At 43.6% G+C, this 20,636-nt stretch overlaps 1 protein-coding gene across 2 annotated transcripts in view; it reads right to left on the bottom strand.

The window, feature by feature from the left end:
• The window catches only part of Prkcb (protein kinase C beta), a 340,194-nt gene that overhangs the window by 39,982 nt on the left and 279,576 nt on the right, over positions 1–20,636 (bottom strand). For both annotated transcript variants that reach the window (XM_036191311.1, XM_036191317.1), the window contains exons 11-13: positions 8,675–8,766; positions 6,811–6,873; positions 1,158–1,296 (exon numbers count right to left, since the gene is read on the bottom strand). In XM_036191311.1, coding sequence (XP_036047204.1) covers positions 1,158–1,296; positions 6,811–6,873; positions 8,675–8,766 — 294 coding nt within the window. The remainder of the gene's footprint in view (positions 1–1,157; positions 1,297–6,810; positions 6,874–8,674; positions 8,767–20,636) is intronic.

The raw sequence follows: 20,636 nt of genomic DNA, 5'->3' as shown, positions 1-20,636 counted from the left end.
GTTCAACCTGGCCTCCAATTCAAGTTCCTCCTGTCTCAGCCTCCTGCATGCTTAGATGGCAGGTGGGTGTAATCTTGTCTCATTTTATTTTATTTTATTTTATTTTTTCTTTTACCAATATGTCTTGAAAACACGTCCATATTTCCATATACATTTAACTTACTCTCTTGAATTAGTGACTAGTGATATTTTCTACTGTATGCAAACCACAGTCTCCTGCTCTCACCCCTACTGAGTGACATTATTCAGATGAGTTCACACAAATATGCTTTGATCCTTCCAAGGTCATACATAACTTCTTGACCCAAATGTGGTATGTATTAGTGAACCATTCCTTTATTGATAGTCATGAATTTTGAGGTTCTCATTTATTTTTCATTATTAAGAAATAATGTTGGGATGAAGGACAGACCTGAAAGGCACACCCTTCTCTGTATGTGTGTGTACAACCTAGGTTTCTAGAAGGGAGCTGCTTGGGCACAGAAAATGTAGATTTTTAAACATCATGCCTAGTTCTTTAGCTCCACAGGGAACCTTCAAGACTATTCTTGTATATCAAGTGACTAACAGCTAGCCAAGGGAAAGAGAAATCCTAGGATGTCTCTCTCTCCAGGACTCTGTGTCATGTACTCACCAATAATTGTGCCATGTCCTGTTGGGAAAACCTAGTGATTGACCACTGCCTTTGAGAGGAAGGGGATTACTCAGATAAAACTTCACCTTTCACCTCTACCTTTATACCAGGAAGGCAAATTTGGGGTACCTTAGAATGCAACTCTTCAACACAGTGTAGCACTGCTGTGCTCTGTCAGCCAGAGGATTTGTTCCCTTTCTGTCTCTCACTCTGTCAACAAACACTTCAATGTCATAATTAGGAGGCATCATATGGCCACAAGCCATAGCAGTCTGGTGATGGATTTGTTTTTACTGATGTGCGCTGGATCGTTCTTTTGAGTTTTATTTAAAAATTCTCCTAAGTCTTGACATATTTGGAGCCTGAGAGTCTGCTAATCTGCAAGTGTGTGCTCAGAGAGATGACTTAGAGCAGGGTCCAGGCTAGTCTAAGGTTCCCAGGAATGGCCCTCAGCCCTTCCCACCCCTCTCACAGCCATCTGGGAGCAGGAGAGACATCATTGAAGGTGAATGTTTGTTCTCACCTCTGGGGCAATGTAGTCTGGAGTGCCGCAGAATGTCTTGGTTGTTACCCCATCCCAGATGTTCTCTTTGCACATGCCAAAGTCAGCGATCTTGATGTGCCCCTCAGAATCCAGCATCACATTGTCAAGTTTTAGGTCACTGTAGCAGACATGAGGGTTTGGGAACTTGGTCACATGTTGCTCATTTTAAGTCAACCAATGGTTCCTTCACTATGTATACATCACACACCTGTGCTAGGAGCTTCGAGGACACAAAGGTAACATGAAACAGACTTCTTCCTTTGGCAGCTTACAATCTGGCAGTGGGAGTATAACAAAGGAGCCACAGACCTCTGAGTTTTCTTTTTCTACAGAGTGGACTGAGCCAAATGTCTCACTAAGACACAATGAGACAGTATCTCATGGAAGAGAGAACCCCTTAGATAAGCAAAGGACACAGAACTAAAGATGATTCCAGGACCCAAGAGACGTCCATGAGTTAAACTGCACACCTCAGATCTCTTCTGTTTTATAAGAAGATATATCTTTCATGAAAATATTATTTTTAAATGTCTCTGAAGATGATGGAGTTCACAAAAAAAAAAAAAATTCAGAGAACTTAATTAACTTCAAGTATTTCTGACTCTCCCAGTTTGCAGGTTAGTATTTAGGAGCTCCAATGAATCCTTCAGTCAGTAGGCATCTGTTGCATATCTACTATGTGTCAGGCACTATTCCTGGGGCTAGATACATTAATTACAAACAAGATAAGTAAGCGTATTTCTCATATTCCAACTACACCCTAGTGTCGAACAAAGAGGACTAACATTTCATCCTATGGTCATGGTTATTTGGATTCTGATCAGCAATATGGTAAACAGGAAGATGACAAAGAGACAGTAATGGTGAAAGGAGATGTCACTGTAGGACAGGTCTCTAAGATAGTGACATCTGAGCTTTAATCTAAAGAATTTGTGCTTTGTTCTCATATTGCCATCTGTGTGAATCAGGAAGGCTTAGTATTCTGGGAAATTCCTGCCTGTCTTCAGCCTGTAAGGTTGCTCCCACATCCCATGGGGTATCTTTCATACTTCCATCCTCCTAAATATCTACTCCAATGTCAACATTTTGTGCACCAGTTTGTAGGGATGCTTGATGGGTCAGACTGTTCTGGTTCTAATAGAAAACATGGAAGTCTAGTTCTCTAGGAGTTATGGAACCTACTTTTTAACTCAGAGCTCTTCTCTCAGAGAATCTTGATTAGGTTCTGAATACCTATGGCATATTCAACTCTTTCTTTCCTGACCCTCAAGTCACATAGTGGGGATGGCGATGAACTTGACTTCTGGTCCCAAGACTTAAGGGTCTGTACTTGCCATTGGCTCAACAACAGCTCTGTGAGCCAAGGAGCACCATCAGAATCTTGACACCCTCTTGTTACTCTCAGTAAAGAGGTAAACTCTTTTACACAGGGCTGACCCAGGTGCTCTAACTAGAAGCTCCAGAGGTCCCTTAATGAAGAGCAGAAAGCTAATAAAGATAAATCAGAGGTATAAGGAATGTGATAAAGGAACCTTTCAGATGTGTCCACAGACTTCTCCACGGCAGCCAATAAATCCCTCTCCTAAGTTCAGTGAGTCTTGACAGCATATTCTGGCACCTCCCATCTGTCTGTGAGGTCTCCTCATCCAGGAGGAGACTGCACCCACTGCAGACAGTGACCTTCCCATCCCCAGTATCTTTGCACCACCCAGAGGACCAGTCTTAGACAGTCCTCACGCCTGTCTTAAAGGCATTGCCTCTGAACGCCAGGCTAGAAACCAGGGTTGTTGTACTATGTGGCAACTAAACACACCAGATTATGTGTATTCACTACACACGACACCCCTCAGCTTGACCGTATGCCCAGAAATCAGCAGCTGGGACACTGTCTCTGCTCTAGGCCACCACAACCAGCTTTTGTATGTAGGTGGTGGGTTTGCCCACTAAGCTATTGCCTCAGCCTTCAATTGTTTTGGTTGCAGTTTTTCCCTGTAGGAAACTCTTATTCTGGAGGGCTGGAACATTTATCTTGAAGAACTCCATTAAGGAAAATCAGTTCAGACTTCAGAGTCAGTGATCAATAAACCAGATACTAAGTTGGACAAAAAGGATCTTTTAGCTTCCTCTGACCCCCATCCTTTTGTAGCATGTTCCTCAGAAAAGGAAAATTGAAAACTTTATCTTCTTTCCTTAAGAACTGCACGACCCAGGGCTAGTGAAGCCAGGGGTTTCTAAATTGTGCACACTCTTCTAAGTTGGCATGGCCCTAACTACATTCTAAATATATGTCCTTATACCCACAGCTAAGTGTAGTCCTTACCTTGCATCAAGAAAACTCCTTTTTGCTACAGATGGAAACCATTACAGAAAACCATAACCAACAAACAGACATAGTTGTGGGACCCAATCACAATGGATACATCCACATTATAACTCCCACACCTAAGGCTCAGGGAACATTGAAGAAGAGGGGGTGGAAAGATTGTAAGAGCCAGAGGACCAGGGAATTTGCAGCGAGACTGTGTCTCCTAGTAACATCAGAAGTTAAACCCATGCAGTATCACCAATATGACTTGCCCAAATGTAAGCTGAGCAAGGTTAACAACAATAGACACACTAATATGGATGGGAGAAAGACCATAAGGCTTCAATCCTACACAAAGAACTACAGGCAGCTAAGGAATGCTGAGCACGGGAGAAATAGTCTTAGGTTAGCCAACACCAAATGGCCAGTCTGAAACCATGCATACAGGTAACATTGTACAGGCTGAGCAGGTTATACTTATGTATTTAGAAATATGAGTCAGTGCATGTGTGTGTACACATATGTGTATGCAGCAACAATTAATGAAAAAGAGGCCGTGGATTTGAAAGAGAGAAAGGAGGGGTATATGGGATTTTGTGGAGAGAAGAGAGGGAGGGAGAAACTATGTAATTATATTATAATCTAAAAAATAAAGAAGAACCATGCTATCAAGTAGAGAGCTAAGTGAAGGAGGAAGTGATCTATAACACCTGAAAAGATTTTTCCATGGTAGAGGAAATATCTATGAAATCATAAAATTATACATCTTCTGTCATGTATTTTTACAATTTTCATTTGATTATCAATTTCTAGAACTCCATCTCTATTGAGTTTCTTAATAGCAAGCAACTGAAAACAACTTTAATTATTTTAATATGGAAGGGAATCTATAGAAAGATATTGAGGAGTTCAAAAAATCTCTGAGGGGGCTGGAGAACCCAGCAGGGAAGCTCCACAAGCTGGGAACCATGCCCGCTCAAAATGCAGAGTGGGCACAGGGAAGCCACCGCTGACATTACCACTAGATACAGACATTGCTTCTTGTTCCATGAGGTCCTGATGCTGGACTCTACAAGTTACTCCCAACAACTACTTCTCCTCTTGCCTCTGGAGAACAACTGCAGCTGGTGACAGTGGCCATTCTCGGCTATGGTCTTCCTTGGTCACCAATTTTCTTGATTCATGGTATTGAGTGAATACAACTGAATGTCTAAGCCTGAGTCATGGGCTTGGCCCTGCTCACAGAAGCTATACATACATGCGATCATTTCATATCTCTGTATTTTGAAGATAGTATCTCACTAGGTAGCCCAGGTTAGCTTTGGACTCACCATCCTCCTGCTTCATGTTCCCATGTGCTAGGGTTATAGGTATGTATAACTATAGCTGGGTTGTTAGTCTTTATGGACTTTGTAAACAAAACAAAACAAAACACCATATTAACAATGAAGAATGAAAAGGGGAATCTATACATAGGAGAGGGGGGATGGATAGATAGATAGATAGATAGATAGATAGATAGATAGATAGAGCATTTTAGAGAAGGGATTGTCTTAGGACCTGAACTGCTCATCAATTCCTAATCCTAATCCAGATCCTGCTAGGCTGAAAATGAACCCTGAATCCTCAGCTCAGCTAACAAGAACTCAGTTTCATTCCCGGGACTGCATAGTCTTCTAACATATGTGTATTTCAGAAGCCTTAATCTTCTCAGAAGCCTGCTTGGTCCTATTCTTTGAGAGGCACATCAGGTGAAATTCTTATTGAGTGAAAACTTATCCATAGTCTTTGGTTTGGGAGGTTAAGTAGCAACTGAAGTCACTGGTTTGAAGTCAGGGTCATACCACACAGATGACCTTCTATACAGAAGACAGTGTGTACCTTTTGAGGCCAAAATTACATTCAGTACAAGATGCCTCCATTATGAGAGGGAAACTTGAGAGACTGAAGGATTCCAAAGTTCCATGTTATACTGACATGGTGGTGCATGTTCACTGAGGGCAATCATTGGTAAGATGGCCAAACTATTTAAAACCAACTTACTTGCCTTTCTGTTTCTGTACATCCACTGGACAATCCATGAGGCAGACAAAACCACTTTTCTCCATCACATCAATCCTCTTATTATCAAGAGAAAATGGGAATGTGCCAAGCTTGGAATAGTATCATCTCACTTCACAATTTCATCCTGCTACTGCTGAGTAAATAAAACTTCCAGTCTCTGTGGGACTCTTGCAAGGCTACACCTTCTATTGCTCTTTCCCCAGCAACTCTAGTTTACTGCCACCTGCCTGGAAACAACCAAAGTTGGTATCTTCCTGCAGTCTGTCTCATATCCTTCAGCTCTAGAGTAAGAGGTTTGGGATCCCCAGCTTGCTCTAACCAGGAAAGAATTTCCATTCTTTCTAAGTTAGAGAGATGACGACCTAGCACTAGCAGCCCCGCTTCCTTCTCTCCATAAACTCTAGTCCCTACAGTTCACTTCTCTGCCTCTTGCTCTACCGTTTTTGTCCCTTCTCTCTTTCCTCCACTTGGAACAGTACTCAGCACACAGTAGGCTTCTGAAGAATATTTGTCAAACAAATGAATGAAATGGGTTTTTATGACTCTTCAGGATCCTTTAAATAGACCCTTGCCCATGCCAAGAGCTGATAAAAAGCACATGCCCCACCAGTTCCTATTACATAACCATCAGTCAATCCCCCGTAGCCTGTGCCATTCTCATTTACGTAGCACAAGAGGAACTGTATACCCTGGACTCACTGACAAATAGCAGCCCCAGGCTCTCTACCCTGCCTTGCGTGAAATATAAAATGGTGTGACTCATATAGCTATGATCACACACTTGTTTCTCCCCAACCCTGCAAATGCCAACTTCTGAAGTTAATCCTGTCTTTCAGGGAGAGCAACTCAGAGATCTATTTCCAAATTGCAGCTACATGCAAGGAAAATTGTTGCATAATAATATTATCCTGCCACATTCTGCAGTTAATTCTTTACATGCTTCCTGGATGTGGGGTCCAGGAGAAAAGTGCTGGCATCCTCTCGTCAGAGGTGCTTCTTCTCAGAGACTCAGTGTCCTCATGTTTGAGATTCCAAAGAATCATGGGTGACACAGTCCATCAAGATTTTTCTATCACCATATACAGCTGCCCAAACTTTGCCAGGGCAGTGGGCGATGCTGCCTGGCAGAACACATGCCCAAGTTAGTACTGGAGAATTCCTCCCCCACCACAGATTCTATTTTTAAAAGCAGTTGAAGAAAGAGGCAGGAAGGGAGGAGCTGAGGGAGCCGAGGAGATAGAAAGAACAGCCATGCTCACTTACCGGTAAATGATGCCCTTGCTTTGCAAGAAGAATAGACCAATGGCAATCTCTGCAGCATAAAATCTGAAATAAAAAAATGGTGATGGAGAAAGTCAAGGACACCACATGCTTGGCAACTCTCAGAAGTCAATAATAATATTGAACAAGGCACAGGGCATGAAAAGCCTACTATGGATGGTCACCTCGACATCTCATAATATGCTGAGCACATGGGTGGGTGGAGAATGGTTCAGAGTGACACATGAGGGTGGTTGAAGGGTCATCAACTGCATAATGGGGAGAGGGTGGGCTGGTGGAGAAGGATTGTTTCAAGCTACTACAAGTTAAAGGACTTTGGTGACAGCATCTGGCAGCTGTTGGAAGCTTAGCATGCACTTGGCATCATTCTCGGGGTTATCTGTTTTAATTCAACCTAGAATCCAATGACATGGGTCCTACTAGTACCCTTCTGATATTCCAATGGGGAAACTGGGGCTTAGAAGTCCGTGAAGAGGCTGGAGAAGACATAAACAAATGAGTGGAAACAGCTGGCGTCCCAAGTGTAACTTCTTAGTGAAGGTCCACCAAGAAGGAAAGAGGAGTCTATCGTTCATTCCTGTGGCTCTAGGGGTACATGATCTGTACAGGGGTCCAGAACCCAGAGGATGGTGCATCTAGGCACATCCTCAGTCCTTCTTTTGTTATTTCTTGAGGTCTAATCTCGCTCTGCAGCTCAACTGGCCTGTAACTCTATAACTTGTCATGTAGCCCAGGCTTGCCTCAAACTTGAAATCTCCCTGCCTTAGCCTCCCAACAGCTGACCACTATGCCTGGCTCATGAAAGAGATCTTAATAACACTAAAAAAAAAAAAAAAGCCAGGTATACCACAAGGGTTGGCTGGACCTCAGGGAGTTGTGTGAGTCCTAATATTACGTGTCAGAGAGAAAAGGAGAAGCAGTCCTGTGACACCATCACAATGCTTGAGTTGGAAGCACAGGGCTAAACAGAATACTCTTCCTGACTTAGCAGGTGGGAAAAGAGGAAGCAGGCTGAAAGGAACTGCAGCCCACAGCCCTCCCAGAGCTTCAGGGTGAGGCCCTCGATGGGCGCTGGGGACTCTCTAGAGAAGCAACAAGATCTAAGCAAATACCCGGGCAGGGGAATTGACGTTCATTCCTGTGGCTTTTTCTGTTCCTGCTCACCCACGGGGTTCTAAGCAAAGAAAAAGCTTGGTGAGATTTTTATTTTATACATTATCTCTTGCTGGCTTTTGCATTGGTAGGAACAAAATGGAGAACTCACAGACCACAGCTGCTAATCACCTTGATCCTTTATCTCCGCCAGAGTTGGAGGGAAAGAGGTGTAGGAAACAGATGAACAGACACAGGTGGGCCTCACCCACACAGATCCTCCCCTAGTGCCAGAAACTTGATGTTTCCCACCCTCTGGGGCTTGGTTCACTTGTTCATAAAGCTTGGGTGAAACTATCCCCCACCCCATGCTGCTCAGGATGAAATGAGACCATGTTTGCTTAGTAGTTAAGGTCTGGTACAAAGAAAGCTCTCAATAAATATTAGCAAATGAACAACAACAACAAAAACCCCAAAAAGACATTCTCCAAGGAAGATAGAAGACCTTTCTCAGAATTGAGGAGCAAAATAATGAGAGATTATGAAACAGCCATCGATTTAGAGCTATGGGTTCTTAGCTGGCCTTCAAGAACATAAAGAAACATCCCCGAACAAGCAGAATATGGTCCTCTTTGGCCAAATATTCCTCACAGAGGAAGCTTTAGATGTTGAAAAATCCCTCATTGGTTAAAATTTCAAAGGAACTGACACCCATTTATCCCAAGGAAAGGGCACAGAGGGAGGTCTGTCTTACACAGCATGGGGTTCCTTGAACCGGCCAACTTGTTGGATGTGGTACATGAGGTCACCCCCGTTCACATACTCCATCACAAAGTACAGGCGGTCCTGAGGAAAGAGAGCAGACAGCGATATCAGTACCCCATAGTTTCTCAGGCTCCAAACAGGGAGCAGGGAGTAGCTGGGATTTATGATTAAAACTACCAGAATTCTTGATGTGTTCTTTCATGCAGGACCCAGCATTCCCTTAAAGGTAACCTCTGTGCCACTGTAAGTATGCAGGCTAGCACAAGTGGAATGAAATCACTTTTAATTAATAACTACAAATTGAAATTCATTGGTGCTGGGAAATATAATTAACACACGGATCTTACTATTTAATTGATATTATTGTTTAGAACAAGGTTTGCTGGAACAAAATGTAGAAAATACTAGGTGGATAATTTTATAGTAATAGGTATCTGTGGGAGCCAGTCTTAATGTTGGCTCTCCAATGATTTCACCTCCTAATATGCATCCCCTCATGTACTAGCTCCCCCTCAATGACTGGGCTAATTTGTGTGACCAACAGCATGCATGACTTTGGGATGAGGCCACAAAGACCTTACAGCTTCCACTCTGCACTTTCTTGGTTTATATCTTCTACAGCAGCCATGATGTGTAGACACTCAACCAATCCTACAGAGGAGGCCTATTGGCAACCTAAAGCTTCTTATTTATAGACAGCACTGACTCCCTAGTCATGTGAATGAATCACCCTGGAAAAGACTATTTCTCCTCAGTCAAGCCTTCAGGGGACTGCAGTCCCCACTGGCCACTTGATGTGACTTCATTTGAGACTAGATATTAGACTTTTAGAGAGGTGTGCTAGCCTAAATACCTAACAGGAATTGTGAAGTGGTAAGTGTTTACTGTTGCTTTAAGCCACAGAGTTTTGAAATACTAGGTGACAGACATCTAACTTGGTATTGGCTAGCAAAATCCACCAATTAGCAAAGTTTGAAAAATAACAGCCTAGGAAGACATCAATGTGGTTGGGCCTGGAATGTCTCCCCAGATGTTCACGTGTTGAAGGCTTGAGCCCTATTTGTGGTAGTTACTTTTCTTGATACTATAACCAAAAACCTGAGACTGCAACTTAAGGGGAAGACAGGTCTCTTTTGGCTCATGGTTTCTGTCTTTGGCTACCTCTCTCCATGTTTTTAGATTAGATCCATATGAAGCAGAACATCATGGGGGCCAAAACATGTGGCAGATCCACTCAGCTGAGGGCAGACAGAAACTAGTCAGAAGAAATATAGGAAGGAGCCAGGATGAACAATAGTCCCCAGGAACATCCTTGAGTCTCCTACTTACCCTACTGGGTTCACCTCCTACTTCACCATCTCCCAGCTAAATATCATCATACTGTGGATGGATTCATCCACTGCCTAGGCAAGAGCTCTTAGGACCCAATTACTTCCCACAAGTCTATCCTCCATCTATGAGTCTATGAGAACACATCATATTCAACCCAAAACATCAGTGCAGCAGAGTCCAGAGGTGGTGCCTTGGGGAGTTGGTTGGATCATGAGTCTTTGGGCTTCATTAATGGGTTAATTTGCTTATGGGTCATAACTTGGTAAGCTATTAGGAGGCAGTGGAAACTTAAGGAGATGGTACCTAGCTGGAGGATGTGGGTCACTGGGACATGCCCTTGAAGGGTATATTTTGTCTCTGGCTGCTTCCCTTACCCTCCTTCCTTCCTATGCTCCACCACAGCACTCCACCATCATGCTCTGCCTCATCGATGGGAGTAATGGTGGGTGGGTTCAAGTGACCACAGACTGAAACCTGTGAAACAATGACCCAAAACTGACCTTTTCCCCTTAAATTGTTTTCCTCAGACATTTTGTTACAGCAAATATTGATGTGCGTACAGGCATATTCATGGCAAATCCAGCAGATTGCCCTAAATCCCTCAAGACTGAAGTTTAAAAGCCAAGGGCATGCAATTGTGACCTTTCTGTCAGGAGAAATGACATCCTAAAGAGACATCTGTACCTTTCCTTTTAGCTGTCAGACTGTGGAGACAACGGATCCCAAAGTATTAAAATTTCCCCAGAAATCCCATGCTGGGAGAAGGAAGGAGATGAAGAACTGGTGCCCAGTCAGAGGAGAAACTTGCCTCTCAGGAAAAGACCTCACACAGTCTGTCAACCTGTCAGACTATCCTGCAGGACAAGCCAGAGCCAAGACAGTGATGGATCAATGCAGGGCAGGACCACACCTTGAGCCAGACAGCTTAGTTATTTATATACCTCACCCTCTATCTAAAGCTAAGTCATTGCAATAACCCCCAAGACAGACTCCCTCTTCCCAATGTGACCATAATGGATAATCTAATCTCCCTTCTCTGCTTTTTATTCTTGCAGGTTGGGGCTGTGTAAGCCTGTTCCCAGTACCATGAGCAACACACAGTAGGTACCCAGAGAGTGAGAGAGCACAGGCTTAGAAGCCAAAGAGGCTATTTAGAAACCCAGCTCTGACTCTTGATAGCAGGGGATCTCAAGTGTTAACATTTGGGTTCCCTCATTTGAACAGTGGAGGGGATCAGACCCTGGTGCTGTTAGTGAGGCTAATGAGGCAGAAGGAACCATGGTCCTTGGGAAATGCCCTCCTGAGATTGGACATTTCTCTGTCTGTCAAAGGGTGTTTGCCAGACGAATGAACGGCACCCTCTCTTCTTCGTTCTGCTTGGGGTAGATCGTTCCTTTACTCTGCCTTCTTTTGGCTTGCAGGGCCTGCACTATTTGCAGGAACTAAAATCCCCCTCATGTTCTCAGGCTAAAAAAACCGTTTCCTCTAAATTAACCCACCCAGTCTAAGTCAGATCTGCTTGTTATAGTCTTCCGTGAACCTCTGTGGCTGTCCCCTCTGATGACATCACAGTTTGTCTTTATATATTTAACTTGATGATAGTCTAGTCCATCGGTTTATCCATTGATCTATTAAGTAAAAAAATATTTGCAGAACCCTACTAGGTACCAGATTACAGGTGCCGGAGAGAAAAGCCATGAACAAAACCAACAAAATTCCCTAGCCTCTCTGTTTCAACTTAGCAGAGTGATGCTGCTAAAGATGATGTTAGAGGTAACAAGCAGAGTGCCTAAAGGCTGTGAGTGCTACATAAAAAACAACACAGGTTAAAGAGGCTGGGATGTCAGCAGACGAGACAGGGGGAAGACTTCCAACTGCAATCAAGTGCTCAGGATAAACCTCACTGAGAAGATGTGTGAGCAAAGCCACCCAGAGTAGGGATGTATCTAGTGGAGGAAGCAGCCTATGCAAAGGCCATGGGCAGAGAGTCCACCACTGTGCCTTGGGGATCCACCAGGAACCAATGAAAGTGTAGAACAGAAGAGAAGGGAGACAGGGTAGAAGAGGGGACCAGAGATGGGCTGACTCAGGTCATGTAGGGGTATCTGCATGTGGGAAAATGTAAAGATTTGGGGCTTCATTCTGTGAGTCCCTGTCTATGAGGGATAGTACCGCATCCCCGCTATCTCTGGCCAAAGCAATCCATTGATGTAAATTAATTAATGACTGAATGAATGAAGGACACAGGAATTCATGGGCACCTGACCTCCATCATGAGTTGGAAGGTTGGAAAAAATATGCCGGCCCAGCAGCTTCTCTGGGGATCGGCCTCAGAAGATCACTCTATGTCCCTGGGCCTCCGTCCCCTGTTTTTGATGAAGACAATATAACCCCCATCTCCAACAGAGTGGCTCCAATGAGACACACAGAGCTGTACATTGTGACTCTGACAAGGATGGGGAGGAGAGGGGTAACCTGGTTTCTCAAGCCAGACCAGTGCTTACTTTAACTGGTCACCAAGTCAATAAAGTGGGGTATAGTCATTTTTTTTCTAAAGAGAAAAATGAAGCAAGAATTAGAATAGAATGGACTTCAGAACGGAACAGAAAGGGTCGGAGTCCTGGGGACAGAGCACTGAGTATGTTTTTGTGAAATGTGAGTTGGTTTGTTTAATGTGCTGATCAAGCTGAGGTTTGATGTAAAAGTTGGTCTTACATGAAAAGTTGCAAAGCTGCTGGGAGGGCTAGAAAGCTGAGAGAACAGGTACAAGAGGGGAGCTGCAGGGCAAAGGTCCCAGCTCCAAAATGAGCATGAGGTTGGGATGCCATTCTGGTACCTACTAGCTATACAATGCCATGCGGTTAGTAAACTCTCTGATCTCCAGATTTCTCTTCACTTACACAGTGGGTACTTGCGCTGGCTGATAGGGCACTAAATAAGATGGCATCCACAGACTGCCTAAGATGTTGGTCATGAAAGAAATACTTAATCCATCATTTAAAGAAATAAAAATTCCTTCCAATGCATAGGCTTTCATGTTACTCTATGTAATCAGTACTATACGTTTGCCAAATGTGTATTTTAAGTTATTATACACATAATAATGATACAAATCCATTTCATCAAGCCAATGGTGTGTACCTGAGTTAAAGGCTTTATGAATCTTACCTCTTTTATATATCTACACAACCCAACACGGCAAGCATTAGGTCATTCTCTGTCTTAATACATAGAAGCTGATGTGGAGAAAGGTGATTGGCCAATAGTCACTCAGCTGGTAAGTGGCAGAGCCAATCTGACCCAAGATGGATGAGGTCTAGGGTCAATACTTGAAGCTTCTCACTGTGCTGGCCCCAGTGAGTACAAGCAGCTTGAAAGGTTCTGAACTGGATGTCACAGAAGGATGTATGATGTATCCTTCCTTGGAAGCTTCCAGCCCAGCAGGGGAGAAGGTTCACAATGCTCTACCATGGCATCCAGCTGGAGCTGGCAAGTTTACAGCAAGCCGAGCAAGTCAACCAATTATATATATTTTTGAAATGTTTTTTTTCTCTCTCAGATCAATACTGTTTTCCCTTCTAACCACCTAATGAGAGGCAGAGAGGGAAATGGGAAGATTGAACATGCAGTTTAGACAAAGGTCACACTGAAGACGGTGGCATGAAGCAGACAGCACACCAGAGCCAAAGACACTCAGCCCCGGGTTCTTGGGGGGGGGGTGATAGAAAACAAGCCTAAAATAGCATCTGTCTTTGCCACACACTGAAGAGAACCAAAACACTTGCTTTTAAAAATTATTTTTAAAACTAGCAGATGGCATCGGCCACAGAGGAAAAAGTGAGGGAGAGATTTTACTTGCTTGATTTCTGGCTAGATTAATTCAACCCCCCCCCACCCCAACTCAATAGTCAGAATCCCAGCACTGGATGGCTCCACTGAGGGTAATGTTTTATGGTCTGTTTCCACTGCTCACTGTATGTGGGGGAACCTAACGTTCACCATCTTTGAATCTTACCAGGATAGCTTGGGCCTACCAGTGCCTCAGTTGTTAAATGTTATGGCTGGCACCTTGCTGTCCCTTTGCCTCTGAACACTTAATGATGCCCACTTGGTGTCAGGTGGCACCCCACTGCTCAGCCTTGCTTCTGTGAGGAACCCACAGTGCCCAGTGTGGAGGATTCACCAGACCCCTCTCCAAATGGCAACATTTTTCAAAACAGGGTAGCAGATAATTTTAGGAAATCATAGGTGCATAGGCCTGTACTTTTTATAATTTGGGCTTTTGGAGTTTGAAAATACAATTAAACATAGGAAGCTTCTTATTTCATGGGTATCATTGCTGAAGAGGAAGAACAAGGCACATGGAGTCACATATGACAGGGAGTCATGGGTGGGACCAGATCATGTCTGAAGATGACAGAGATGGGAATTTCAGCTATTTCCCTGGATGGATAAGTTCTTCACCAAGTTTTACTCCTCTATCAAAATGTATTTAAAAGTAAATTTAAAATGTAAAATTACTTAAAAATTAGTCTTGGAAATTCAGTTTATGGATTTTTGTTGTTGTTTGTTTAGGTTTGCTTTTTTTTTCTTTTCTGGGCATGGTGGTGCTATAATGAAGTACTTGGGAGACTGAGACAGAAAGATTGTAAGACCATCTTGGGCTACAGAGCAAGACTAAAATAAGTAAGAAAGTTGAAATTCACTTTAAAAACAGAAACATAATTATTTAAATATGTTAAAACTTCATAAATGGAAAGTCATTGTCCCTGTAAAAATCATAAACTCATATCTGGACTATGTTATTTACATTCTATGCCCAATTTGACCTTGGTACATCAGTACTTTAAAGAATTTGTTTTTAAAACACGAACACCATTTGTCCATACCACAAAATTCCTACCGTATAGTAGTCAGCTGGTGGCCATCTAGAGAAAACCTTGAATAGAGGCAAGTTTGAGAATTTTCTCAGCGCATTGATTTTGTGTGAGTGCGTGTGAGTCATGGTATTAGTCACTACAGGGGCCCAGATAAAGACTAAGATACATACCTTGTCTCTAGAGCATTCAAAATCTTGGCTAATACATACATATAACTAACACAAACGACAGTTAAAATAAATGCAACCGAAGGAATGGCATTAAGAGACCCGGAAGTGAACCTTGGAACCTCAGCTAACTATAGGGCCATTTCCGTAGCCCCCAACTCCCACCCAATTAGTGCAAACCCCAGCACGGCTCTCCCCCTCCTGTCACGGCTCACAGCCTTTCTCTGGGCTGATGCATGTTGACTTGTATTTCCATCCTTTCCCTCTCTCCTGAGCTCCAGTCAGCTCCAGCTGGCTCCAGGACGTTTCTAAGTGGGTGTTCCACTGTCGTCTCCAATTAAAAGCCCAGAAAGGCAAACTCACTACCTTCCTCTTCAGACTAGCCGCTCTGCTTGGCCTTAAAGTGCCTCTTCAAAACTGATGCTGCTCTGACTCTTTCCTTTGGACTGTAAGTTGAAAGTAGCTTCCATGCATTCTCAATTCTCTTTCCTTTACTTCTTGTATTCCAACAGCAGATTAAAAAAAATAAAATGAAATGTCGGTCTGTCACCATATCATGTACAATGGTTGTACAGGATTTTCCAAATTTGGAATGTGAGTACAGGGGATGGTCATTTAAAATGATGATTGCATGGCATATGCACAGTCTATCTGAGGGCCTGCACACAGAGCCAGAACATTCTAAGAGACAATCTTCCTTCAATATCGCTGAAATAGAGTGTGGTACAATGCCTGTGTGGTGGTGAGGGGGACTCCTGCCATTTTCTCTGTGATTATGGTATATATGTGTGAGATATATGTGCACATGTGCCCATGTTTGTGTATGCAGAGTCTACAGGATGACATTAGATGGCCTGTTTTATCACTCTGCCTTATTTCTTCGAGATAGGGTCTCACTGCACTGAAGCTGGCAGCCAGCAAGCTCTGGTGATCCTCCTGTCTCCCCCCCCCCCCCCCCCCGCACATACATAGCACTAGGGTTACAGGTGCATGAGGCCATGCCCAGTTGTTTATATAAGAGTTGGGATCCAAACTCAGTTTCCCGTGTTTGTGGAACAAGCACTGTTATCTACTGGGCCATCTCCCTAGGTCCCTTGCCACTTTTAATGAGACCTTGGAGAGAACACCAACCATGTGGGAAGCTCTTGTTCCATGTTCTAAGATGAATGGTGGGAAGTTGTCTATGTAATGATTTTCAATGATCTTTTTCAAGGCTGGTCCATGAATTCAATGTGTCTGCAAGCTGCTCCCTTTATCACACACAGCCATCTGCTTCTCTCCAGAGAAGCCATGAAACGCTGTGATTTTGTGCTCTGGCTTTGGCATCAGCCAGTCCTGATTCCCACCCTAGTTACACAGGATACTTGCTCTGAGACCTTGGGTTGGTTATTTGTACTCTCTGTCTTCCTAAATGGAGTACAGTCATAGCAGCTTCTCTTCCATATGGGATGCTTCCATGTCCAACAATGTGTGCCAAGTCTGTGAATTCACAGACCTTCATTGAGGTGAATGTGTGGTCAAGGAGATGTGCCCACATTCATCTCTTGCTGTGGGATGTCTTTCTGTACATTGTGAATATGTGTTGCTCAGATTGGTTGATAAATAAAGCTGTTTGGCCAATGGCAAGGCAGAATAAGGTTAGGTGGTACATTCAAATAGAAGATAGAGGAAGAAAAAGGTCAAGGGAGATGCTGCAAGCCACCACCAGGAGAAGCAAGATGTGAAAGTACCGAAGCCATGTGTCAAGACATAGAATAATAGGAATGGGTTGAATTAAGTTATAAGAACTAGTTAATAATATGCTAGAACCATAGACCACACAGTTTTTAATTAATATTAGCTTTTCAGTGATTATTTTATAAGTGGCTGCAGGACAGCAGGGCCGGGTGAGACCAGAGAAACTTCTGATACAAACTCTCCTTTCTCCCCCTTTCAGCTTGAGAATTACAATCCCAAACAAGAACTTGCTGCTCTTTTTGCTTTAGCTTCCTAAGGCCCTTTCACTGACACAGAGGTGCTCAGTGCTAGGACCGCCTTTCTTACTCTGTGGACTTCATAGATCTTGGATTATTGAATGAATTTGCCAATGCCACCATTGAGAAAGAGAGAACCCAACTACCTTTATCTCTACTATATACTCAGTTTCTATTTCTGGTGCCTTACCTGCCCGCAAGATCCTCTAATCATTAGCGTCCTGAATCCATGATACCTGCCAAGTTCCCAGGATCCCCTTGGGTACTAGCTTCCTCTCCTATGAGGCACTGAAGACTGTATCTGGGCCTGAATCTTCTTGGCCTCCTTTGGCATTTCCCACCTAACAGGAGCACCACTTAAGCCTTCAAGTAGATACAACACTTTTTATAAGGCTCCTACTGAGTTAGTACCTAATGAGCACTTGGTTGGGCCACAAAAGAACACCTGATATAAGCTGAACCAATCAGATTCTCTCCCCCCATGATTCCGAATTGGAAGGAAGCCACACTTGCCACAAGCAGTGAAAAACAGAAATAATGAGAAAGCAGACAATCTGCCTTCAACTTGCAGATTCTAGGTCCTTCCAAGGTCAAGCAGACCTGTGCCTTTGTTTCTCTCCCATAACATCTTACTTAGTGTTAGTAATTTGTGTTTGTTTGTGCATGAGGTAGTTGAGTGTGGGATAGAAGTGCTCTATTTCTTATAATCCAGTCATCTCCGACCAAGACCTTTGCCAGAACCATCTTCAGCATTGCTCTAAGGTCCTACCACACCCTGGGACATTACTGCTAAACCAGATATGGCCTGAATCATCATTGCTCCTTGGATGCTCTTGGGAGTTCAATGGGCACGTCACCAGAATAAATTCTATAAGTGGAGACCATCCCCATCTCCATCTCTGCCCTCCTTTGTATTCTGGGTTGATGCTTCTCCCAGCATGCCTTGCAGCTGAGTTATTGCTGGGCCATGGCAGCAAATTTGGGGAGGAAGTAACTTCTGTCCTTCAATGACTCATGAAATCTAATTCTATTTAAAAAAAAAAAGAAGTGCATATGTTCAATTGAAAAGAAAACAGTTAAAATAGATGTTTTGCTGAAGAAACTTAACTGCCTGTGCCCACTGGCAGTTGGGAAATTACATGAATGTGCCTGGCTGACAATTGTCCCTGAGAAAAACTGCAAAACCATTGCAGGAAATGAAATCATTTTGTACCTATGTGGCAAGGGGCCCCAGTCCAGCTCTAACTGTGGAACCAGCTTCCACTCAGTGTCTGTTAGATTCAGTCAACTGTCTCTTTTAATCCCCATGTAATGGGCTCCCTTTATGAGATGATGAAACCCATATTCACAGCTGTTAGTGACTTTCTAGGAGTCCTGTGGCCGGTAATCACAGGTCCATATTCATCTCCCTGGGGAATGAATGCTTTGCCCTGTGTGTTTCTCACGGGAGCTTGATTTCCCCAAGACTGGCTCATCTAATGAGCAATTCTCTAAAGCTTAACTCTCTTCCAAAAACTTCTGCATCTATTTTGCCATCTTGTGGCAATTTAAAAAAAAAATTAAAAGGCTAAGGAGATGGCTCATAGGTTCTTACCTATAAGTGCCCTTGCATTTGCTGTGTTAACATGAGGACCTGAGTTCTAATCCCCTGTACCCATGTAAAAACTTGGGTGTGGCTGCATGCACCTGCAACCCCAACTCTGTGAGGGGTGGCTATATTGCAATCACTGGATCATGTTGACCTTGTCTCAGGGTAATAAGGGACAGAGCAGACCACATGTCAAACTCCTCTGGACTGTGTGTGTGGGTATGCATGCCCGTATACACATGTGTGAATATAACACACACCCACATCAAATTGTAATTCCTTTTTTTATAGACACTTCTGAAATATTGGGAACTCAAGGAGAAGACAGTTACCTACAAACCCTTCCCTGAATCTAATCAATATTTTGATTTGGCCATGCCTACTTCTGATTATTCTCCATGTGTATATTTAGGCTGAACACATTTAGACTATATCAAATGAAATTTAATATTCTATATTTGCCATGTATATTTTTTGAAAGGTTTGAAAATACAGCGTAAGAATACTTCTGACAGAATTTTGCTTTTCTAAACAACTTTTAAAATAATGAGCTTTGTGTTATTTCAAGAATGGCAAAAACTATCCTGGGTATTAGTGGATGCATTTCACATTCATCTGTTTTGACCACTTTACAGATTTTTTATTTTTAATTTCTTTCATGGACCTTTAATTTTCAAAATTCTACATCTCTAGCCAAAAAAAAAAAAAAAATCAAGTTTGCAGTATGCTACAATAGATTTGCCATTCCTTTCAAGATAGCTGATTCATAAAGGAATTCTGGGTCACAAAATACAACATGACAATCCACTCAGGCTCAGCTGGCCCTCTGGCTGCTCCTCAGACACAGGGAGTGTACTCCTGCCTGGGGCTTTCACACACACTCTTCTTGCTTCCTGCCACTGCTTTGCCCCCTGAGAGCCCTGCCTGCTCGGTCTCTGCTCAAATGTCACCCTTACCACCAAGCTTTCCTTGCTGATCCCATCAAAAAAATGTCATCTCACGGCACGCATCCACCCGACTTGAGCCCCACCACTCTGTCTCGGTTCTCACTTTCTTGTCTCCCTGGTAGAATGGGAACCCCAACAGAATGGGGACTGGACCTTTTGTCACTAGGTGTTTCTCATGGTGACACTACAGGCCCTTGAGACGAAGGACTCAACAAACAAATACATACATGTTAAAATAACTGGGAACAGGAACCCTCCACACACCAGCCACATGCTCTGACTTCCAGGGATGCTGCCTACTCCAACTCTGCTGCTCACCCCCAGGGTCCCTCCAAGGCCAAGGGCACCACAGTGCCAGCCTATGAATTGTGCTGGATGACCACCCCTAAGGGTCCTCCCCAGAAACTTTTCTAAGCCACACTAGCCACGGCCATTATGCTCCCCATGTTTAGTCACTCCCACGGAGAAAATCCTAACTAACTGTTAAAGAATCCATGTCGCGTGGGGGTGACACTTCACAGTAGAAAGACTGCTGAACGGGCCATTAGGAAACTGTGCCTCTAGTTCTGGGGTTCCCGTTTGTCGATTATGTAACCTGAGTCACTTTATTTTTCTTGGGGTCAATCTCCCTTGGGCAGAAAGACAGACATTTGTTGTGAAGCGTGGACAGAACATCAAAAGAGGAAATGTTTTGCAAATTATAAGCAGCAATGTGGAATTCAGGCATGGCGGCTGGGGCGAGGGGGCAGCAAAGCCTTCCAGACCTGGGGTTCTAGAATAAACCCAGGCTCCATGACTAATTTGTTGTGTGAAATCACACAAGCTCCTTCACTTGCCTGACTATCATCATTCTCATTTGTAATGTCACCTGCCAAGAGGGACTGGAACACAGACTAGGGCACTAGTCACTGGTCACTGCTGCTTTGGGTCTTGTTGGCAACATGGCTACTGTGGTGGTTTGAGGGAGAAATGTCCCCCCGTAGGCTTCGTTCCCAGTTGGTGGCACTGTTTGGGGAAGCTTAGGTGGCACAGCCTTGCCGGAAGAAGTGCATCACTGGGGGTGG

This window comes from Onychomys torridus, chromosome 1, assembly GCF_903995425.1.
Source record: "Onychomys torridus chromosome 1, mOncTor1.1, whole genome shotgun sequence".
Taxonomy (NCBI): domain Eukaryota; kingdom Metazoa; phylum Chordata; class Mammalia; order Rodentia; family Cricetidae; genus Onychomys; species Onychomys torridus.
This window is presented reverse-complemented; position numbering and strand designations above follow the sequence as displayed.